The 22,859-nt window shown below is 35.5% G+C and overlaps 1 protein-coding gene across 5 annotated transcripts in view; it reads left to right on the top strand.

Moving 5' to 3' along the window:
- Window positions 1–22,859, top strand: part of SLIT2 (slit guidance ligand 2) — a 364,058-nt gene that overhangs the window by 2,316 nt on the left and 338,883 nt on the right. For 4 of the 5 annotated variants that reach the window (XR_004679286.1, XM_035005227.1, XM_035005226.1 and 1 more), the window contains exons 2-4: window positions 1,144–1,215; window positions 2,372–2,443; window positions 13,408–13,479. Coding sequence is in view for 4 of the 5 variants with exons in the window: in XM_035005227.1 (XP_034861118.1) it covers window positions 1,144–1,215; window positions 2,372–2,443; window positions 13,408–13,479 (216 nt within the window). In the remaining variant the exon portion in view is untranslated. The remainder of the gene's footprint in view (window positions 1–1,143; window positions 1,216–2,371; window positions 2,444–13,407; window positions 13,480–22,859) is intronic. The other variant, XM_035005228.1, reaches the window with a different exon arrangement.

Genomic DNA, 22,859 nt, shown 5'->3' with positions numbered 1-22,859 from the left:
GGAGAGTGGGTTGGGGAGAAAGCAATGCAGAATTCTGTGTTAGCACTTGTCCTTTCGTGCTGTTTAAAAACAGTTAAAAGTTTAGGCACTAACATGTCTTACTCAACAAAAAGGGAATGCACTCAGAACAAAATAGTAATTGAGTTTCGGGTCTTTGAAAAAAAAAATATCCCTATGAGGGATCAATACAGTTTTCAGAAAATAGTATACTCAGTGCTAGCTTATAGAATTCTATCATTGACAAAATAAGCACTTTGCATACAAATTTCCAAGATGGTGTTTTCTACTCAGAGGTAAAAGAAAACTTACTTCCGTGAAGGCGAACATTCAAACCGCAACACAGCCTGGTTTTACTTGAAATGATTGGAACCAGGGCAAGTTTAGATCTTGACCTAAGATGCCAGAAAAGGGGGTGGTGACTTGAAGGAAACGTGGTGCTGAAATCCGAACAAAAATGTCAGGGCCTGAATCTATTTCCATTATTGCCCCCGCTAGTAGTTTTGACTTTACCATCACAGCGGGGTTCCCTGAGCTGCAAATGAAGAGTTTAGTTTTCATACAAACATAGAATTGTTGGAAGGTAAATGCCTGTAAATGCAAGTCTTTGAAGTGCAGTTCTTTTGATGGCAATGTAAGGGTTTTTTTTGCCTTAGGAAGTTTAGCCACCCTGCCACCTAAGGATAGGGTTCTGAATTTTTAAAAATTTCTTCCTGGGTAGTATTAGAAAATTGTTCTTCTTAACTTCCTGAGGGGAACTTTTTCGGGGTGTGCCTAACAATAATAGTTAACTTAGCAGAATACTTGTGAAATTAATAAACACATTCTCATAAAAACAAAAATTGAAAGCACTCCCCTACAGACACAAAAGAGGACTTCTGATAACATAATCACTTCGTGTTCTTGTCAGATGCCAGTAAGCAAGGACTCTGTAAACTTGCTAAGAATCATTAATATATATATATACATATGTATATTTCAAAGCTTACTACTTCCTTCTCTCTTTTTCTCTTTTACTTTGCAAACTACTTCAGTAACTGGAACTGATCTTTGACTTTAAAGTTCTTATTAAATTTTTATTTTTCTTTGTTTAACTAGATCTTGATAGAAATAAAATGGAAATTTCATTTTCTTGTTTTTTCTTAGGGATTTGAATGGAAATAACATCACACGGATTACCAAGACAGATTTTGCTGGTCTTCGACACCTAAGAGTCCTGTAAGTATGTTCTTCTGTATTTTGAAGAATTTTCTTTTGTTCTTAAGGTTGAATATTTTGTACTGTTACTGGTCTCAGATTGAAAAACTGTCCCAATGACAGAAACATAAAATTTTAAAAGGTTTTGGTTTCCTTTCTCTTTTTTTGGTTTATCATTGTGTTACAGCTTTTGATGAAAATGTAGGCTTTTATTTTAAGGTTGGATGCTTGCCATTGAAACAATATTATAGAAATGACCTCAAATGTTTGCTATACCATACCCTAAGTGCCTTATGCATATAAATGTGTAGAATAATTGCTTTCACAATATGAATAAGTAATGTGAGACATTTGATACACTTTAAGGATTTGAGATTAAGAAAGAATTTAAGTGGGTCTGCATTTAACTTTTCTAGCAAACAACGCTTAGATGTAATTTCTAACATTAAAATCAAGCAATCCAACTTTCCTGCAGTTTTTGATGGCAAATGTTTCTCCTTAAAAATACACTGGTCATATTTTGAATTGTTTATTGTATTTTACATTTCTGTAGTTTTTATAATATTGTTGCACTATGATTACTTCTTTAATTAGTGGGTAAAATTTGTTGTGAGGGAACCATCACTGGAGATTCAATGTAATGTAAAACTGTTTTTACCCACAGATTTGTAAATATTTACATTGCAATGAACATATACTTTTGATCACTGTGTGTTGGGTGTTGATCTTTTAAAGGACACATTTTGACCATTATGAAATCTTCCAATTTCTGATGTATATCCATAAGTGAATTAAAGTATGTATATGGTGACATGCTGTATATTGATTCTTTCAGTTAAGAACTCAGTCCAAAATCAGTTTACCAAAAATAGCTATCAAAACTGCAGTGTCATGGGTTGCTCCTCAGGATAACTGTAGTGGGAGGTTCAGAGTTTTGACTAGTAAATTTTGTGAGAAACTACATTAGTATTTTCTATCGAAGTTTTGTGCTGTGGATGCTGTTTGCCCTCTGTGATTTCTCTCAAATATATCGTCATTAAATTTGCTATTAATTCTCAAACCAGAGCATTGCTTAATTTTATAAAGGGAAAGAGGTTACAAGTTTTCAGTTGCTGAACTGAAACTCGCTCAGATGGGGAGTGGTAACATTAAGACCCTATTATACTTTGCATTTCAGTCAGCTTATGGAGAATAAGATTAGCACCATTGAAAGAGGAGCATTCCAGGATCTTAAAGAACTGGAGAGACTGTAAGTATTTTTAATTCCAAAGTTATGACGACATAACTGTATTTTTAAAAAATACTTGAATTTCAAGGGCCATGTCTTCAATTTCATGTCTTAGTCTTTGAACGTTTTACAGAAACAAGAGGTCGAACAAGTGGCTTTCAGGCTAACTTACAATTAGAAATTGTGGAATTTTGCACAAATGGTACTAAATTTTAATAAAGATAAAAAAAAAACAAACAGACTTCCTTTCCTGAGACATTGATTTCCTTGTGAATAGCCATTGCTTTATTTGGTACTTAGAGAGGTACATGTTTTCCTTATGGTCTATCTAGTTTTTTATTTGCTTTTATAGGAAGAAAGGTAGTGATTTTATTTGCATTTATAGTATAGTATATTCTGGAAAAGAAAAGTTTACTAGTATTTATTTTAATTTTCATGCTGTTGCTTTGTGTGTCATTAAGTGACATTTGAGGACATATTTTAAATTCTTAGTGATACAAATTTGCTTTTTGATATTTATCACTTGTGGTGAATGTTGTTAGTAACAGCTATTCACAACTTTCATTATTTTATAGTAGCTTTCTAAATATTTCTCCTGGAAAAAGAATTTAAAGATTAGTAGAAATGGAAGCAAGAATTATATTATCAAAACATGGTCATTTTAACGTCGAATTTTTTTTTCTTCCCAAGAAGATCATATGGACTTCAGATTTTAAAATATATTTTATTTTTTCAGACACAAAATCTCACGGATTGGAATATACTACTTGAGGGCCATTTTTAATTTATATCTACAGTATACATCTACAAAGGACAAAATCTTTTGTCTGCAATAATTAAAATAAATTACACACTTTGTAATTTGAAGTATGAATTACATGTCTCATATGTCTTGATAACTCAAGTTTAATAAGTTTGCATTTCAAGGGCAAATAACAGCTCTATTAAAAGTAGCAACAATTTCCATGCCTGCTTTAATAGGCACTTTAGGTAAAAATAAAAATTTTATTTAAAATAATGAAATATGAAGTTCATTTTAGGCATAGCACATACTCAGATTCACTAGGCCCAAGGGCAAAAGTTAATTCTGTGTAATTGTAAGTAGAAAAAAAATGGCTTGTCAACTTCTAAGATATTTGTAAATATATAGGCTCCATTTTTATCACCACAAGTAAAATTAAACCCAGAGGTGTCTATTTTACTGTAAAATTTTGTCCATGATAAATATTACAATATAGGGAATATATCTGTGGAATTCAAAATAAATGGAAAGTCACTACTTTGAGCTAATTTTCAGAGAGAAGTAAAAACAAGGTAAACATTTGGTTAAGTTCATTACAAAGTTCATAAGTTCATAACCTGTCTCTTAGTTTATGAAAATACTCTGAAAATATACTTTGATTACTTTCATAGGCTTTTATGAATAGTTAATTCCTATTGAGTATCTTGTAAAGGTGTTTTTAATTCATCTATTTACAAAGTATCAATATAATTTAAATATTTGGTAAGATGAATAGATAATTTAAAATTATAATTCAAACATAACATTTTTTCATGAACAATTTTTAGTTATCATATGGAAATATATACATATATGCATATGTGTATATATATTTTTTAAAGATTTTATTTACTTACTTGACAGAGGGAGACACAGCAAGAGAGGGAACACAAGCAGGGGGAGTGGGAGAGGGAGAAGCAGGCTTCCCGCCCAGCAGGGAGCCCAATGTGGGACTTGATCCCAGGACCCTGAGATCATGACCTGAGCCAAAGGCAGACACTTAAGGACTGAGCCACCCAGGCTCCCTGTATATATATTCTTAAGCAACATCCAGTTGGAGGTATTTCAGTGACTTTTCGTGCTGTCTCTATTTGGGTTATATTGTAGTTTTAAATATTTTCAGAAATGCTAGAACAGACCAAACTTTCTCATTGTTTTTCAAGTCACTTCAAATATCATTTGAACAAATTACTTTTTTCTAAAAATTATTAACCAGATGGCTTGTGATCTGAAATTTGATTAGAGTTGTAAGTAGGTACTATTTTTTGACTTTTACTTCTCCTGAGAATGTCACTTTATCTCAGAACAATTTTCAGTTATACTAAGATGCAGTCAGATGTTTCAGAGTGGGAGGAGGATTTGTAATTTTGAATGGAAACTAATATATATGCAGGACTTCTTTAAATCACCCCAGCTGTTGGCCGAAAGCAAATATTTCATATTTGTGAGGAAAAGCTGAGAAAATTCCTTTTGTTTACAACTGCCAAGTCCATCTGATGGAAGCACATTGTTATCTGACAGCCAATTCATCTCCTTGGGACTCTGGAATTCAAAACCATTTCTTAGGAACATTGTGGATACACTTTTCAAATATTTATTTTTTTTTTAAATACATTAAATGGTAGGGCAGTTGTGTTAAAGAATGCATTCAAGTTGTCATGAAATAAACTATTATAAATTTTGTTCAGTATATTATTTAAAAAATAAAAATAAAAAAGCTAACCAGGGGATTCCATAGCAAATTACTATGGCCTATGGGCATATATTCTTATTTTAGTAGGTGGTCATCAACATCACAAAAATTTGCCTTTTTTTCCCAAAAAGTTTCAAGAGACAATGTAAGGAACAGGAAGTGATCAATGAATTAACTTTTAACTAATCAGATATTGTGCAAGCTCATACGATTTTTAACAATTTAGACGTGCATTTTTAAATTCAAATTCTAAATAATGAAAAGGTGTGTAAATGCAGGCTTATGTTACAAATGCCATTCATATAATATTTATAGTAACGTAATTTTCATTCTTTGTGTGAAGAACAAAAAATAAAAATATTAGTTTTATTTGTGTGTAATTTGTGGTTCTAAGTATTTTTCATTTTAAAATGATAAAATTAAAACAATTCCAAAGTGATATTTTGTGAACATTTCAAAATTATAAGTTTTTTTCTTTTTGTTTTATGTTGATAGAGTTTTAGTTTGGTCTAGAGAAAGAAGACAAGTCTGAAAACAGAAGATAAGATCTGTGCCCTTTTAGAAATCCAACTTTTAATCTGTAAGAAACAGATGAGGCTGTTGTTATTGCTGTTGTTAGATTGAATTTAATTTTAGCTTAGAATGAGAAAGTCATTATTTGTAAATCAAAGCATTATTGCTACAAAAAGAAGGATTTATTTTTGCACTTCAAAGAATCAGTGAAATACAGGGTTATCAGTCAAATGTCAAGAAATAGATGGATATTAAAAACCTTCCTCCTAAAAGAAAGAAAACAAAAAACCAAAAAACTTCCTCCTTCCACACTCCCTCCCCTTCTCTTCCCTCCCTCCTTTCTATTGTGTGGAAAACAACGTCAGATAATAGGATCATCACCAGAATGTGGTTATGATTCACTGTAAAAGGAGTATATCTTAATCACACTTACACACCATGACCACACATTACTTCCTGTTTTGACAGTTTCGTACTATACTCCCAGACCTAACATGTGCGGTGGCAGATTTCCATACTCTGTGTTGCTAGTAGTACCTGCTTATCTGGGAATAAAATGAAGCCTTGAGAAATGTGCCTCATGTAGATGTATTAGGAGGTCTCCCATTTGTTTAATCGAAGTGTTCAACTGAAATCTAATTTAGTTAAGTAACTAGTTAATTCAATGGAAATTCATTAAGGAAAACAAACTACAAGAAAGAATTGGAACATTTATGGCATATACTCCTTTATCCTTCAGAGAAGATACCTGTGTATATCTGCAATAAAGTCTCCATGCAAAATTGTTAATTCAAAGTAATTCTTGGCTGGTGTGTAATGTCTTTGAGAGTTAAAAAAAAAAAAAATCAAAAAAATCACATTGGGGCCCAGAACATTTGTGGGCTGGTGTAAAAAAATTCTGTTGCTCACTTATAGTTTATGGGATTATGCTGCAGTCATTAAAGTTCTATTTATGGCCTTTTAAGGAGACCCAGGCCACTTCAGTTTCCACTAGTGAAAATCATCTGTATTTATGGATTCCTTCCTAACACAAAAGCATGAGTATGAGAAAGTTTTGAAACTGTTTAAGGTGGTCAAAAAAATGTTAGGACATTAAGTCCTAAATGCAGTGGAACACTTATATGCGAAATAAAATGCTGATATTCCTAAATTATGTTAATGAAAACCAATAGTATACCATAGAAAATCTTGGATATCAGGCTTTGCTTTAATTTTACTATCATCTTATACCCTTACGATAAGGAAATTACAGTAGGTGATTCAGGCAGAGGCTTGGACTGGTTTTCTTTTCATAACGATAACATGTGAGGATGTTCTTTTAAGACAAGTATTGCATTCAATTCTCCAAGTCTTAGTATCCTTAGATTTGAAATTATATTTTGCCTACTATGTCATTTGATACGCTTTTTTCTTTAAAAAATGAGTCCTGAAGTATTATGATGACGCCATGTAGGGAATCCTGGAAAAGAAAGCTGTCCACTAAGACATTTTCAAGTTTCTATCAAGGAGATATAAAAAATATACTCATTTTAGTTTAGAAAAGTCTAAATCCCTTTACATCAGAACCTACATTTGACCAAACACTGCACTCCCAGGAGAGGATATCTAAAGGACACATTACTTTTTTTTTTTTTATGTGGTGCTGAATTAGTTCTCCTGTGTGCACACACCATTCATAAGCATGTGACAGCCAGTGGGAGGTGGAGCAATTACGGTGCTCTAGGAATTTTGTTGTAGGTCTCTACACATGAGTTCAAGTAGAGAATATTTTGTGGAACAGGTCTGAAGGAAAGCACCACTTATCCCCTGTTCATCAAGGATGTAGAGAATCCCTCTTCTGACTAATCCTACAAGTTTACAGGCAACACACAACACATTCCTTTTCTTAAAGTAAGGGCAAACCAACAGTGCTAATCTCCTTGGAAAAGAATGCAAGCTCATCTCAAAAGAATTGTTCTCTGGCTGCTTTATACTACCAAGTTTAAAATCACAGCGGTTATTTTCTTGGGAAATACACTTTGTCTTTCAAGAACATATCAAACTTACTCACAGGGGCCGAGTATATACCCTGCATGAGATGAAATTGCCGTAGATGATCAAGTGTGTATCACTTAATCTGCAATATCTATTAAATGTGAATTATTCTCATTTGCTTATAAGCGATACTGGACTATTTTAATTTACACTGACTGATCATAGAAGGCTTTAATGCACGTGCATCATGGAAAGTTTAGCAGAACATTCAGTCCATCTTGAGAGGGTTTCTCATGCATCGTTTTTTATGGGTCTTGAAGTTGAACAGTGGCAAGAAGGCCTGTTTGCTCTTTGTGGACCATTTTATACATTCTGCAGCAGCAAGGCTGTTTATTTTTCCCACATCTGTTTTGGGCTCATCCTTTGTGACAGTGTTTGCTGGATGCTGTGTCCTTTATACCTCCTCTGAAATGAGTATTTTAGTTTGCACTGTTACAATGTATTTGCGGAAGCAGTGAATGTCAAATATTTTACATTGAATTCTGTCTTTCATTCATGTTGGATACCTTTCTGCTTGAATTATGCCTGCTAGACGGAATTTCACAACTTGACGTGGAAGGAGAGCTTTTTCTGCATGGACTTTTATATATTGCTCTTATCTTTTTTCAAAGCAATTTATATCTGCCGGACTGCAGGCAATATTGGCGAGAATGCTTTCAGAATGACAGTTTGGTAACAATGGGGATGATTTGGTATTGATGCATTTGGAATATTACTTTACGAGAACATTTATAAAAAAATTATCTGATTGTCATCTTTGCAGTATCCGTCTACTTTGGATGCAGGTGGGTAGTTCTGGAGCCCCCCACTAAGTGCTGCTGTTCTAGCTTCTGGCAGTGAGCAGAGGGTGCAGAGAACCTCGACTCCCCTCTGCTTAGGCACTTTGTAGTTTTATATGCTATTGCCTGGCATTCTGTAGAACGTGGCAAATACTCATTGATTGTATTGTTGTTTATGCTTTCTAAACAGACACAAACACCTATACCCCCTTTTAAAATCAGAAACTCTTGAGTGACATCAGAAAACTCTTGCTTTGAGTTAGCGATAATCATGCCTCCGATAAACCTCATTGTCTATTATACTGCTAACTGCACAAAACTGGAAAACCTTTGGTTTCAATTCCATCATGAGATATTGATCAGATTGCTTGATCTTTCCAAACCTGTTTCCTCATCTTTGGAACAGAGATAATTATACTAGCAGTCCACGGTTTAAGTAAAATAATGTACATATAGTTTCACAAAATGCTTATCACATGGTTGGCATTTAAAGAACTATTATCATGCATTTCAACAACTCTCCTCTTTTTCAAAGTTCAGTTTAGGCATTATTTTATCTTATTGAGCTAATAAAATGTGTACATAATAAATTTGACTTTTGTACATTCATATTTACTATCGTTTTCCTTCTGATTTTCTTATCATGGCATATGGCAGTAGAAGAGATGTGAAGAATGTACAAAACTTCCTTCAAGTTTTGTTTCAGAGTATTTCTCATAATTGCTCTGAAGATGTAGAGAAATGCCAAGAAGTAAGGAGAGTGAAGAGGAAGCAATATTTTTACAAAAAGTTTGATTTATCCATCTAAATAATGCATAAATGTTAAAAATCTTTGCCTTAAAAATGTTGGAATAAAAACATTAGAAGAAACAAGTAGAAGTTTACCTGAAAAGAAGGCATTTTTATGTGACAAATAGGAGCTTGTACATGATAAGCCCATTCATAAGGCAGTATTTACTGAATGCGTATTACAGACTGGGCACACTGCTAAAATACTTTACATTCACAACAACAGGAAAAATTGTTTCCATTTTACATTTTGAATTGGGTTGAAGGCTGCACCTACTCATGGAATTGAGGTAAAAGTTGAAAAAATAAAGGACTGTCACTTTTACCAATGGACAAGACATAGAAGCCGCTGACAGATCATTTAAAGCAATGCTTGTCGATGATGCTCAGGCTGCCCTTCGCATTGAGGTTAAGAATCAGCATTTCAGAGGCCAGTGGTGTTTTGTGCGACACAGAAAGATCCTTCACCCCACTGAAGGTCATGCTCAAAAATAGCTGTAACACAGAGGAAATGGTTATTGGGATCCTGTCATCTTTGCCCTAAGAAAAAATGTCTTTGAGATACACTTGACACCTTTCTGAAGTCCTGAATTGCCATCCAGAGGATCTCAGTTAGCCCTGAGATCTTGTGGGCAGAATCCATCTAGCTGGTGATGGCTCAAGGGCTACATGTAACTGTTTTTCCTTTGACACAATGGAGTGTCCTTGCTCTGAACAATAGGTAACTGACCCACCTGGTCAGCTTAATGGAGCCAGTGTAGGCTGGCTCCCATAAATCCTCCTCAGAGATACATTTAGTTCACTACATGCAGTTTTTCTGTTCTGGGACCATCAGATTTTAGTTTCTTTAACTCATTTACATGAGGATTATTATGGCACTGTCCTCGTCAAGCTACTGAGAAGTATTCTGTGTCATTCGAAGATGCTAGCTAGGTTATTTATTTTCCAGCCCTGTTTAGAAATTGTTATGCACCTTAGTGGTCTTTAAAATAATTCTGGATTTTAAAAAATTCCTCTTTAACTTAAGAATTTAATTTCTGGTCATTTTACAAGAAATCCCTGCTTTAAAATTTTTCCCTTCATTGAATATTTTGGGAGAATTTCACCTTTTATTTTAATGTTTGTATTTCCATTTATTCTTAGCACTGATGGAAGAAAGAACAGGAACCCCAAGTGTACTGATACTCGTTTATAGGGGAAAAGGATTTGTACTGTTGTTTCTATGCCTGTTATCACATCACTTATTATCTGCCTTTCTGGTATACTACGCTGTCTTATGCTCCTGTTTGGTTTAGACAATGTTAAGATCATTCACAATAATTTTCATGAAACGATAAATTACCTGAATTCAGAGAAAATGATTTTATACACGTTTTCATTTTGCTCTCAAACTTCAGGCATTTTAAACAGAACTTTAAAACAGTGAGTTGAATATCGAGCTCGTTTTTTTTTTAATTGTTTTTTTTTCAAGTGGTTCATTCATAGATATTAAAGAAATAGACTCTATAAAGCTATGTTTTTCCCAAGGAAAGGTTGATGAGAAGTACAATTTCAGTATTATATTATTTTGAATTAATGTTTAGAAATGTTTGGTGTGTGTCTCTTTGATAGAAGTGATTCAGAGGATACATTCTTGAATCACCCTACCTGAATTCAGAGTTTAGCTCTACTTTTTATGAGCTGTATACCCCTCTCCAGGATGGCAGTAACAACAGTACCTGCTGTTGGGGTTGGTTCTGAAGAATGAATGAGATAATTCATGCAAACCTCTCAGAACAATGATCATCACGTAGTAGCTTCGTATATGTTAGCTGTTGCTCTTAGAGTGAATTAAGAATGGCTGGGAATATGAAAGGAATAATTAAAAAAAGACACTGCTTGTACCCAATCCAAAATATCTACTTCTCAGGATCTCTGAATTTGTTTAGACATACTGGATTCCTTCCAACTTCTAGATGATGTTGAGGATAGCAGGGGGAGGGAGGTTGATGGGAGGGAAAGGGGGTAATTGCTGTATAGGGCCCATGAAAGCAAGTTTGGTGGTGGGGCTTTGGTTAGCTAGAGAGCGGCATAAAAACTAAGGCAGGAACCTCAGAAAACAACCCAGAGGAAAGTTGGCTGAATATAAAATGAATATGCTAGCGTTTTGCTGAACTATATCAAAATGCAAAAAGAGAAGAATGTTCTCATTTAGCATTTCCTAAGAACCCACTGAGTGCCAGAGAATAAGGGAAAGGATACAAAGATGTGGTCTTTATACTTGAAGAGCTTACAGTCTACTGGGAAACAGACGAGTATGTGAATAAATACAATACAGTGTTAAGGGCCCTTATTTATCAAATGCCATGGGGGTATGGGGATACAGCCAAGGGAGGAACTACCTCTGTGTAGGGGAATCAGGGAAGCTTCACATAAGATGTAAGAAAGTGCCATCTGAAAAAGGAAAGCTCCCCAAACAGCAGGGACTAGGGGCTTGAAGGAGCATCCTAGTTGTGGCTGGAGAATCCTGGAGGATATTTGATAGTCCAGTGGTTTGGGTGAGATTACGATAGCCCATGTTGCCATTTTAGAAATCGAGATTGGCTCTTTGAATAATGGGAGTCTTTCCAAGAGTAGTTGCTTCCCTGGAAAAATTCTAATTGCTACAAATACTGAGTATTTGTAGTTGATTTTCTGAGAGAAAAATGTAACAAGGTCATAATTAAGTTGCATTTTATCAGAATTGTATAATAGTAGATTCTGGAAGTACTCCTTCCTCAGAAGTACTCCTTCCTTTCTCCATGCCCAGCAGAGAAAAATAAATGAGTAATAGCTTTTGGTTTCACTTTAAATTTAACCTTGTTATATGCTTTATTTATAAAAATTAGTGTAAGTGGGAAGAAATTCCACCCTTTCACCACTAATTTTATTATTTTCCCCCTAATTGTCTTGGCATACTTTTTTATGAGTGTGCATTTTATTAAGTGTTGAGAATGTTTCTGTAGGTGATCAACTTCTTCATAATAGGAGTTTATGTAGCAAAAGTTACAGTTTTCATCATTGCCTCATGGCATTTTGGAGTTAGAAGAAGTTCTGGAGTTCACCTGGTGCAATTTTTCACCTAATGCAGGATTTTTTTTTATTATGTCCTTTGCAGGAAAAACACACAAACAAACAAAACACAAAGCCTCTGCTTGAATATAAGTGGAGTGAAGAGTTTAGAGTTTCTCAAGGCAGATCATTCCATTTCTTCTAATCCTTGGAAATTCTCTAATTCTTAGAAAGGTCTCCCTTATCATCTACTTTCTTAAGAGTTTTATAATCACTAGTGCCATTTCTGCCCTCTGCATATTAAATAAGTATAATTTTGCTCCTATCTGATGACCGTTTATGTATGTCAAGATTGATATGCCTTCTTTTCCTGTCCTTTTAACATTATATTTAAGACTCAAGAAATACCTGTAGCTTCCTCAAAGTGACATTAGTTTTCTGGACCTTCTTACTCTCATCTACAGCTATAGCGACCTGTAAATCATTTAAATGTACATTTTTGCATCAGTTTGTCATTATTTTATTCAAATTTGGGAAAAGCAGAGAGATGGACATTTATTTTTACTGAAATGTTAAATTGTCCACTTAAAATGAATGGGGTTGGGAGATTAGTACATCAGCGCCAGAATCTACCCGCTGTTAAACAAGCATGCACACTCCAGAAGAACTTAGTTACATGGCCTCACGGCTTAATTGAGTTAGGGTTGCAATCACGTTTTTTTCCTAAATTCTAAATTTAACTTCATATCAGGCAAACATTTAAAAAAGCATTATCTAAACATATTTAGCCACCACAATTAGTTATAACCTAGCCTTATTTTCAGTGAATGCTCAAGAACTGTGGGTTTAGGTTTGGAGTTTGCAGTTTTCCTCTGCTTTCGCCCATAGGGACAAATCGTGCTGACATTTTCTCACACTTTTTTTCCACAACTAAGCAAGATGCTAACAAAATTGAAATTTCCATCTCCCCCACTATGCCTTGGCTGAAAATTTAGGTCATCCAGGACAGCGTGTGAATTATTTTAGGGCACCGTTTACTGTATACAGCACTTGCCTGACCTAGACACCGGAGTCTGAGTCAAGACATCTTTTTTCATTGTGTGTATTCTGGATGACTGATGTTGCACAGACAGGAGGTTAGGGTTTAGGCCCGGGGAATCATCTGAGTAAGCGTAATGGAAAATTGCTTTTAAAGAGTCAGGTAACAAAAGGTGTAAGCAACTTCTGATTTGCAATGCTTTATTTCTTTTGAATGTCATTTCTTTCTTTCCCGAAATACAGGATGAGGCATGACACGACCAAATCACAGACTCATTGTTGGGTATTTTCTGTGTAACATACGCTTTGTTTTTGTTTTTCTCCAAAGGCGTTTAAACAGAAATCACCTTCAGCTGTTTCCTGAGTTGCTGTTTCTTGGGACTTCGAAGCTGTACAGGCTGTAAGTAAGACAGAAATAGTTATTGTTGCTTTGTGTAGTACCTTGTATTTTATTAAATGTATTTTGGATCTGTTTCCTTGGGCTTTCCTGGAATCTATTCACCGATAGATTAATGGATTAAAAGTTTGCCTTTTTTTTGTCTTATGGAAATTTATGATTGGTTTTCCAGTGGTTCCCGTTGTTTTATTTGGTTAGCATTTAGTGGTTTATGTATGCGTCGTCGTAATTGTATTATTCTTTCTGGGTTATGTGATAATGAGGAGATTTACCTTATTTCTTCATGGAAACTTCTGATTAAGTTCTGAAGGGGAAAATTGCCACTGTACTTCCTCTTCAGAGGAAGTGTGGCGGTGTTTTCTTGTAAAGTTAGGGTTCTTAATGTCAGCTTTCTTGACATTGTTTCTGTACTGGGGTGGTGTTTATTAGTCTGGAAATATTATTATAAGGTATTTAAAGAGGGCTGTAAATTTCCTCTTAAATGTTCCCTTTAAAGCCAGAGTTCCAAACTCTGCAATAGGAGTGACTGTAAAGGTTTCCCAACAAATACTTCCTAGACTGTTAACGGAAATACTTCTTTGGAAGGAGCATAACATGAGTTTTAGGCAAAATTAGTTTTTCCTCCCTGGAATGCTTGTTCTCTGACCTAATATGTAATAGTGGAAACACATTTTCAAAAGCTTTTAAAATGAGATTTTCCACCATATGAATGATTTTGTGCAGATGGGAGATAAGCTACAAAGTGTTGGAAAAATAAATAACAATGATTATTGATGTTCATGGACGTTGTGACAAAACTGTTGGGATATACAGAATAAAGTGCTCAGCATGGCTCCCACCGGGATGATGGGGATGTCCTGTAGCTTCGTGTTTGTAGGGAAAGTGAGCATGTTGCTTTTTTCCGAATTTGGCTTCATCATAGCCTGTTAGTTCAATATTGTTGTTATCAGTTCCAGAAGGAGGAGGACTGTCTTCTCAGCCCTCCCTGCCTTGTGGCCAGGATCTTTGTTAGGTCCTCCTGATGCCTTAGCTCACTATAGACAGAACTGTCCCAGTGGGCAAATGTGCAGCCAGCTAACACACGCCGTCTCCTCTCTAGAGTTTGACCTTCTTGGTATTGTTCCTCTAAGGACAGCCAAAGTCACCTGGCAGGATTTCTCCTTCTTGCGCTCCCTGCTGGTTAACTGGCTCAATTTAAGTAAATTAAAAAAAAAAAAAAAATCAAAGAAGAAACCTGAAGATTGACTTTAAGTAAGAATTCCGTAAGGACTATTTTGACCAAGGAAATAGGATCTAGGCTATTATAAAGATTATATATATGTATGTAAGTTGACACTTATATTTAAATATTTCTGCCTAGTTTCCAAGAAGGGCCACCGAGATGGTTTTAAGAGTCATTCTACTTTGTGCTTTAAGTTTTTGTGATTGAGGAGACTGAAGCCTAGTGTACAATGAGGCATATGAAACTACCACTTTGCTGAGTGTCCATAGAAAAGCAATCCACACCAGTCTAGGTAATTTTACATTTTCTATGTAGCTATGAAAATATAACTTAAATGAATGACTGTTATCTACAATTAAAAGTATTAAGCTAAAGAAGGGAAAATTCTACACTGTCTCTGAGGAACAAGAATATGTGGTTTTTAGTCTAGAAGTACTTGGATTAATTTTCTTTTTTTTTTTTTAAAGATTTTTATTTATTTATTTGAGAGAGAGAGAGAGCACATGAGAGGGGGGAGGGTCGGGAGGGTCAGAGGGAGAAGCAGACTCCCTGCCGAGCAGGGAGCCCGATGCGGGACTCGATCCAGGGACTCCAGGATCATGACCTGAGCCGAAGGCAGTTGCTTAACCAACTGAGCCACCCAGGCGCCCTTGGATTAATTTTCTTAGGAGGCTTCAGGTGGTGTAATCCAGTGCAGAATTCTCTTATCAGCAAATTATATTCTGTTGATCATTTTTTCCTCTTGGACAATATCATATAGTGGACCAACAGATTTCGTCTTTTATGTTGTTGTGATTTTGTAACTTTAGGAAGCCACTGTGTGAAGAGAGAACTGACATCTTCAAGAAGTAAATTATAGAAATAGAACCCATAAAACTCTCAGGCAGTATTTTCTAGTTAATTAAAAGCATGTAAAAAAATGGGACAATGGGCAGCTAGAAAATGCATTCAGAGTTATGATTTACCTGTTTGGCTCAAATGATTTCCTCTGGGTAGTTTTGGAAGATAAAGTTTTATTTCTTAGGGTTAGTGGCAAGAGGGACTCGAATGCTTTGATGTTCCCAAAGTTACAGATTGATGGCTTAATGTTTAATATTGACTGGGAATTAACACCTGACATAAGCACTAAATACATGTGAAACATAGTGGTGTAATTTTTTTCTGCATCCTCACGTCAGGAATCTTCTTTTGAGTTGAGGCACTGTTGTCCCACCTGAATTAGATTTAGTGAATTGTTACCAATGATACTTCTCTTGAGAGGATAAGTTATAAACTACATGTGACCACTTTTTTATGATTAATTGGATTAATTAATTGGATTAAAAAACACCATTAAATGTGTTTAATAAATAAAGGAACAAAAGCTTGTGAGCCTAATTGCCTGGCCAGTGTAATTTCCAAGAGGAGGGATTCAAGTTCAGATTTTTCTTCATGTGATATAGGTGCCTAGTAGTTCACCCGAAACAAATGTTCTAACAGATGGAAAAATGTGCATAAATCTACAAACAAAAATGTCCTCTAAAACGTTCATTGAAAAATGAATCTTTCTGGGATGGTTGGGTGGCTCAGTCAGTTAAGCGGCTGCCTTCGGCTTGGGTCATGACTTGGGTCCTGGGATCAAGTCCCGCATCAGGCTTCTTGCTCAGTGGGGAGTCTGCTTCTCCCTCTGCCTGCCACTCCCCCTGCTTGTGCTCTCTCTCTCTCTGACAAATAAATAAATAAAATCTTTAAAAAAAATTTAAAAAAGGAAAAATGAATCTTTCTTTCACAAGAAGGATAAGTGACAGAACAAAGGACTTCTGATAAATAATAAAGAAAATATGTCGGGGCAGGGAAGGTATTTGGCTGGTTGTTGCATATACAAATTAAGCAATCCATAATTGCCCTGCTAGATAATTTAGTAGAGACAGATACATCTAGAATTTGTGAAAGAAACAAATTTATAATTTATTTTCTCTTTATCAGTTGTTGCATAATTCTCATTAGTATCTCTGTTTCTTTTTCTAACTTACTGTACCAGTTAATATTTTAACCTTATTTAATACTTGTTATCCTAGTATATAACTAGTGAAGAAGTTTACTAGATTATTTAATGGGTAGCTCATACTATACTGATGTCTGATTTTTATCATTATTTACTTAGATTAAAACTAGTCCGATGTACTGGACATTATGCAGATTTTCTTTGCACTTTTTAACAAATAATCACCATTTGACTCCTGGCTGAAAATGAGATGCCGGGTGAAGAAGCACACATGCTTTTTTTGGACTCTAAGTGCAATATAAAAGAAAAAGAGGGTACGCTGTATATGAATTATGATTTGACACGGTTGATTGCTGCTAGAGGCCAAATATGCTTTTCCTTTGCTGTCTGCTCCAATTTCTCTTTGGACGGGTTGAGAAAGCACTACATGTTCAGGTCAAGATGTTTGCTCAGAAATAGTAGTACAGTTGCAGCTGTGTTTGTTGGAGCAGGAGACTAGTTTAAATAGCATTACCATTTATCCAGTCCATTAACAGAACTCTGTAAAATAATACCAACTCTGCATAAACTACAGGACAGTGTAATAAAATTACAAGCACTTGTTGACAGATGGAAAGTGTAAGTAAAGGGAAAGTAAAGGGCTATAGGTTGGAGGTTAAAAGAGACAGGACACAGTTTCCTTAACTTACGTAGAAACGCCATTCTCCCTTTTACTCCTCCTCCAAAACCGGCATTGCATTTTTATTATCAATTTAAGAGTGGAGAAGATTATTTTTGGAACAATCTGGAGCTGGTTAACTGTCTGAGATTTTAGTGACTTTTGAAATGGGCAATCGTGATTGATTGAAATTTATGAGTGGCAATTATATATATAAGTAGCATAAACAAATCTTCCCGATAAATGTAACCTTAAAGTGATTTACCAGTGAGTGATTCACACTTTTTTAACTTGAGTTTGCAGCTACCAATCCAGGCTCGTTAGAGAGGAATTTCATTGGTACTACTGCGGTCGAACATTTGGTTATAAATATTTGTTTTGTGGTTTTCAGTTTATTTCTTTGAGTATCATTATATTTACCCAGACTTCTAACATAAGTTTAAGTATCCAAGGCGTATTGCGGAAACTCATTTTTCACTTGTATCTACTGAAACAAAACAAGACTAACAAATGAAATTAAATGCATGAGTCCCAGTGATCCATTTTCTCTACTTCTTTGAATGAAACCTTTTTATTTCTGGTTCACAAGTGGCATTTATTATTCCCCAGTGAGCTTTGGAACCTTTAAATTATCTAACATTATAAATAGTATTTTTAAACTCAGGGACTCTTTTTAGGGCCTAGTGACTACTTACCTGAGACAAATAGATTTTGACCACTTAATTTGATTGGTCAGGTCACAGTCGTTGTCAGATAAGATCTCAGATGCTCAAAATTGTTTCTGATAATAATAATCGTGCCTTTTTTTTTAGAAGAAAACAAATTTTTGTTTTATTATGGTAAAAATGCATTTGTGAAGTAGAACAAATACACAGTGAGGCTGTCTTTATTTGCCTTTCGTCTCGTCCCATAGAAGGAGCTTTAGTGTTTATTTTTGGTTTTTAATAGTTATGAGAGTAACGTATCCTCATATTAAAAAGGTTTGGATTCAGAAAAATAGAAAAGAGGAAGCGGAAATTATTCATTATCCCGCCATCCAGACATAACCACTAGTAAACTTGTCGGTTATTATTAACCTAGTTTTCTTTTTCTATGATTATGCGTGTAAATGCTGACATACATTTATTATGAAAACATGTTTTGTTTTGTTTTGTGTTTTTATGTCCCCAGGGTCTAGTATTAGGCTTGACCTTTAGAAACCTCTCAGTAAGTGTTTGATGTATTGAATTAAATCTCTGTTGGGCTCAGGGTTTGTAATGTGAATGAGCAAACAGTTAACGCTGGGAAGGCATTATGAATAATAGAGAGCCAAATTAAACTTAAAGGGTAACTTGGCTAATGAAATGTTTAGTCCCCTAAACCTTGGAGGGTTTTGGTAGACACAGCAAAATAAAAACAACCCAGTTTTCACTTACGCATAATATTCGTTAACTTAATATAATACTGCATTTCTAGAACACTATGTAAGTTAGTCTCGTAGGATTCATGTATCCAGGGATGAAAGCGGCAGAGCCCCTGTCAAAATTCCTCTTGAATTAATTTCTGCCAGCTCTGATTCAAGTGTGGGCCCCTAGAGGTGTCAGGTGCCATAGTTTCCTGCTCCGTTTTACTCTGGGCCTGTTTGGCCCCTGCCACAATAAATCCGACAGTGGTTGTGCAGGAATTGCAGGTTACAGTTGCTACGGTTACTGTTGTCCGGCCGGATCCACATCATTACTCATCTAGTGAGCTGCCATGATGCTTTCCATTGCTGCGGCTGCCGAAGGGCTTGGTGTGCAGAGGGGGAAAGTTCCTCAGAGGTCGTGTCACTGTGTTACCATTCGGTGCAAGGACACACTCTCTGCGCTGTTAATACCGATATTTTGCAAAGGGGAACAGATTGACTTTGAAAACCAGGAACCCGTACGTGAGATAAAACTTAGAGACACGTTCACTGTCCTTGATTAAAACAGCAGGTCCCATTCTTTGTCCAGTATCTTATTAATGACTTATTATTATTGGGCCCAAGGGACTCTGTTCTTACCATTTAAAGAATAGAGATATAGGAGGACCATTTAATTTCAAAAGATTCCTATTAGATAACCAAAGGTTTGTTTTTAAGTAGATAGACAAAAGCCTTGATACACAGATATTAGCCATTACCACTTGACATGAAGAAAAGAGGTGCGACATTAAGTAGGACTTACTTTTGATTTTGTTTTAAAATCCACATGTAGGGGCGCCTGGGTGGCTCAGTCATTAAGCGTCTGCCTTCGGCTCAGGTCATGATACCGGGGTCCTGGGATCGAGCCCCGCATCAGGCTCCCTGCTCCACGGGAAGCCTGCTTCTCCGTCTCCCTCTGACCCTGCTTGTGTTCCTGCTCTCGCTGTGTTTCTCTCTGTCAAATAAATAAAATCTTAAAAAAATAAAATAAAATCCACATGTAATCCTATGATTTAGAAGTTATAAACGCAAGGAAGATTAACATCGTACTTGAGATTTTTGCCGGGCCCCATGCTGATAGCTTTATTTCAAAGAGATTACAAGTAGAAGGTTTGCTGCTGAAGAAAGTCAGAAGTTGGTAGGTTTCTGCAGATGCCCACCCACAGAATATACTCTGCGAGTGCGAAATCCACAGCATAATTAATTGCATCAAGTGCAAGAATCTTTCCCCTGCCAGTGTACTTGTTTAAATGGTTGCTTTCTCAAATGTAAATGTTTTTATCTCCACCAACAAGTACTGATGGTAGGCCAGTTTGAATTTGGAGAAGACTGTGATAGATGCTGGTATGTGGTATTTGTGGGCCTCAGCCATTGCTAACATCTGACCTGTGATATGTAAATTAAAACTTAGTTCCTCAAGAGTGGTTGTGTTTGCTGACACCTGAATTTAAGTTTATGGGGGGTTTTTTTTATTTTATTTTTTTTAATTTTTGTTTGTTTTATTTATTTATTCATGAGAGTCAGAGAGAGAGATAGAGGCAGCGGCAGAGGGAGAAGCAGGCTCCCCGCCTAGCAGGGAGCCCGATGCGGGACTCGATCCCAGGACCCTGGGATCGTGACCTGAGCCGAAGGCAGACGCTTAACCATCTGAGCCACCCAGGCACCCCTTAAGTTTATGGTTTTCATGTCAAAAATACATTTTTCAATACACATCATCAGGGCAATATTTTAAAATTTGGTGGTAAATCATAAAAATGCCACTGCAGTCTCAAGGTTATATAATTCAGTGACTGAAGTTTACATAAATAATTCTAGGAATAAGTATCCATAAGATTTTAGTTCTATTTAGCTAATTTTAATGTATTTACATTAGGTTTTAAGACACTGAAATCAATTAATTTATAGCATAAGAGAGGGGACATAAAGCACTAGTGTTTAAATACCTACTCCGATATTAGCAACTCTGCTATTTTTGGAAAACAGGTGACACCTCTGGAGTCAAGTTTCCTTATCTTTAAAATGGGAATGATCATATTTTCCTCATGGGGATATTTCAAGTCATACTATAGATTCTGTATTCAAAAGAACATTGCCAACTTTCCAATATGATAGAAATTGTATTGTATGATTATTATCTTGCCTTGAAAAGTAAGATGAAATAATAGTCACACAGATGTCTTTGCAACTTGCCCATAGTCAGCAAATCTCCTTGTTCTGTTTCACCTCTGCCTTGCAGTTATTCTCAGTGTAATAACACATATATAAGCATAGCCACATTAATTTTTTTACCACTACAAATTAACATAAAATTTGCACTTGCATCATTTTGTTTCTCCTTACTTGGCCACACAAGGTACATTAAGGCCAGAATGTTCTTAATGAGATCTCTTACCCTCTCCCAGTTGATGATTCATGTGGTTTTAAAATTCCTATATAAAATGAATTAGCTATAGGAACAGAGACTGTGACTCAGAAACTAGTGTTAATGTACATATTTGGGTGGTTGTTTTAATGATGTTTTTTCCTAAATAAATGAAGTAAAAGTATGAATTAGTTCGAATAACTGTGTAAACTCCTTAAACTATGGGTTAACTGTTCCAAAAGTTATCAAGAAGATTTGCACATGTTACTAAAGAACATTTTTATTGCTAATTAAAATTTCAATCTTTAAAACAATCTAAGATAATTAACCCATTGATCTTGTAATATGCAAATATGATGTGATCCGTGGAACATTCTGTCATCTTTACATAAACTGCATATGTGATTGTAAGTGCATTTTTAGATTAAACATATGTCAAAATGCAGTGCAAATTGCAAATCGCTTAGCACTCTGGATTTAAACAGTATTTGATAATGAAGTAGATCTGAGCCAGAAGCTATTTTTGTTTTGTTTTGTTTTTATTATAACTCCAATACTTTTCACATGTACATAAGTTTTGCAGGCAGAGGCAATGTGATGTGTATCCTCTTTATTACCTGTCACCATAACCAAGTTAATTGTTGTCTCTGAATTCTCCATAGGAAGTTGAAAAGTTGTGATGAATATTTGATAAATTGTGATCTGTATAAGAAACTTTTGGGAAGACGTGCCCCCCCCCCCCTTAAAAACTAAATTCTAGAGAAGGAAGCAATGAAAAGTAAAAATTCCTGTTGGTGGCAACACCCGTGGCGTAGGGTACGACATGGCTGTGTGAAATGTTATTAAGAGAACATCTGCGCCTCTTGAAATCTCCCCCAAATGGATGTGTACAGCTAAGTATGGCAACTTGATTTAAGTGTTTAAAAAAAAATCTTAAAGAAAAGAGAAATAAATACGTCTGGAAACAGAATGGGAAAAGATAGCTTTACCCCTTCATGATAGGTTTCTTCTACTAGTGAAAGATTAAAGCTTGAAGTATGTGAATAGCTGAGAACAGCACAGAGAAAGGTTGATTGCTTCCCCTCCAACAGTTCCAATTGATTGAAAAAAGCCTAATTTAAAGTTCTGTTTGTTCTATGTCTTAAACCATCAGAATTCTCTTTTAGGACCGGAGGAATGCTCTGGAGGAAAAAGAATCCAAGGATAAAAAGTCATTGCAAGCCAACAATTGTTCCTAATCCTCACAAAATGCTGGAGAAATTAAATTTATTCTTTATTGCTCAAAGTGTTACCTAGGTCACTGGGCGATGGGAAAATTGGACTGGAAGTTGAGTAGGCGCAAGCTTTGTTTTGTGTCTAGATGCTTAACCTTAGACACGACAAGGCATCTTAGAGTGTGGTGGGAACTTGGTTCAGAGCGTTAACACCAAGACTTTTATTACCCCGGATTTATAATAGGCTGTGCTGTCAGGAGATGAAAATGTTGTGTTTACATTGCAGTGTTAAATGATCATTTAATTAACACCTAAGGGAAAAAAAAAACTTGTGAAATTCTTAGCAGCTTTTATTGTTAGTTTCCTGGGAGGTTTTAATATCCAAGTTTCATTGAGATTTCTTTTTGTAAGTAGGGACACAAAAGACATTATAAACTTTTTAAGAAAGACAAACAGTTTAACCTTGACCCCTTTTTCTAAAATATTAATTTAAATTACATTTTAAATCTGGTGTGCTTAT

This window comes from Mirounga leonina, unplaced genomic scaffold (genome assembly GCF_011800145.1).
Source record: "Mirounga leonina isolate KUSES-001 unplaced genomic scaffold, KU_Mleo_1.0 Mir_129, whole genome shotgun sequence".
Taxonomy (NCBI): Eukaryota; Metazoa; Chordata; class Mammalia; order Carnivora; family Phocidae; genus Mirounga; species Mirounga leonina.
This window is presented reverse-complemented; position numbering and strand designations above follow the sequence as displayed.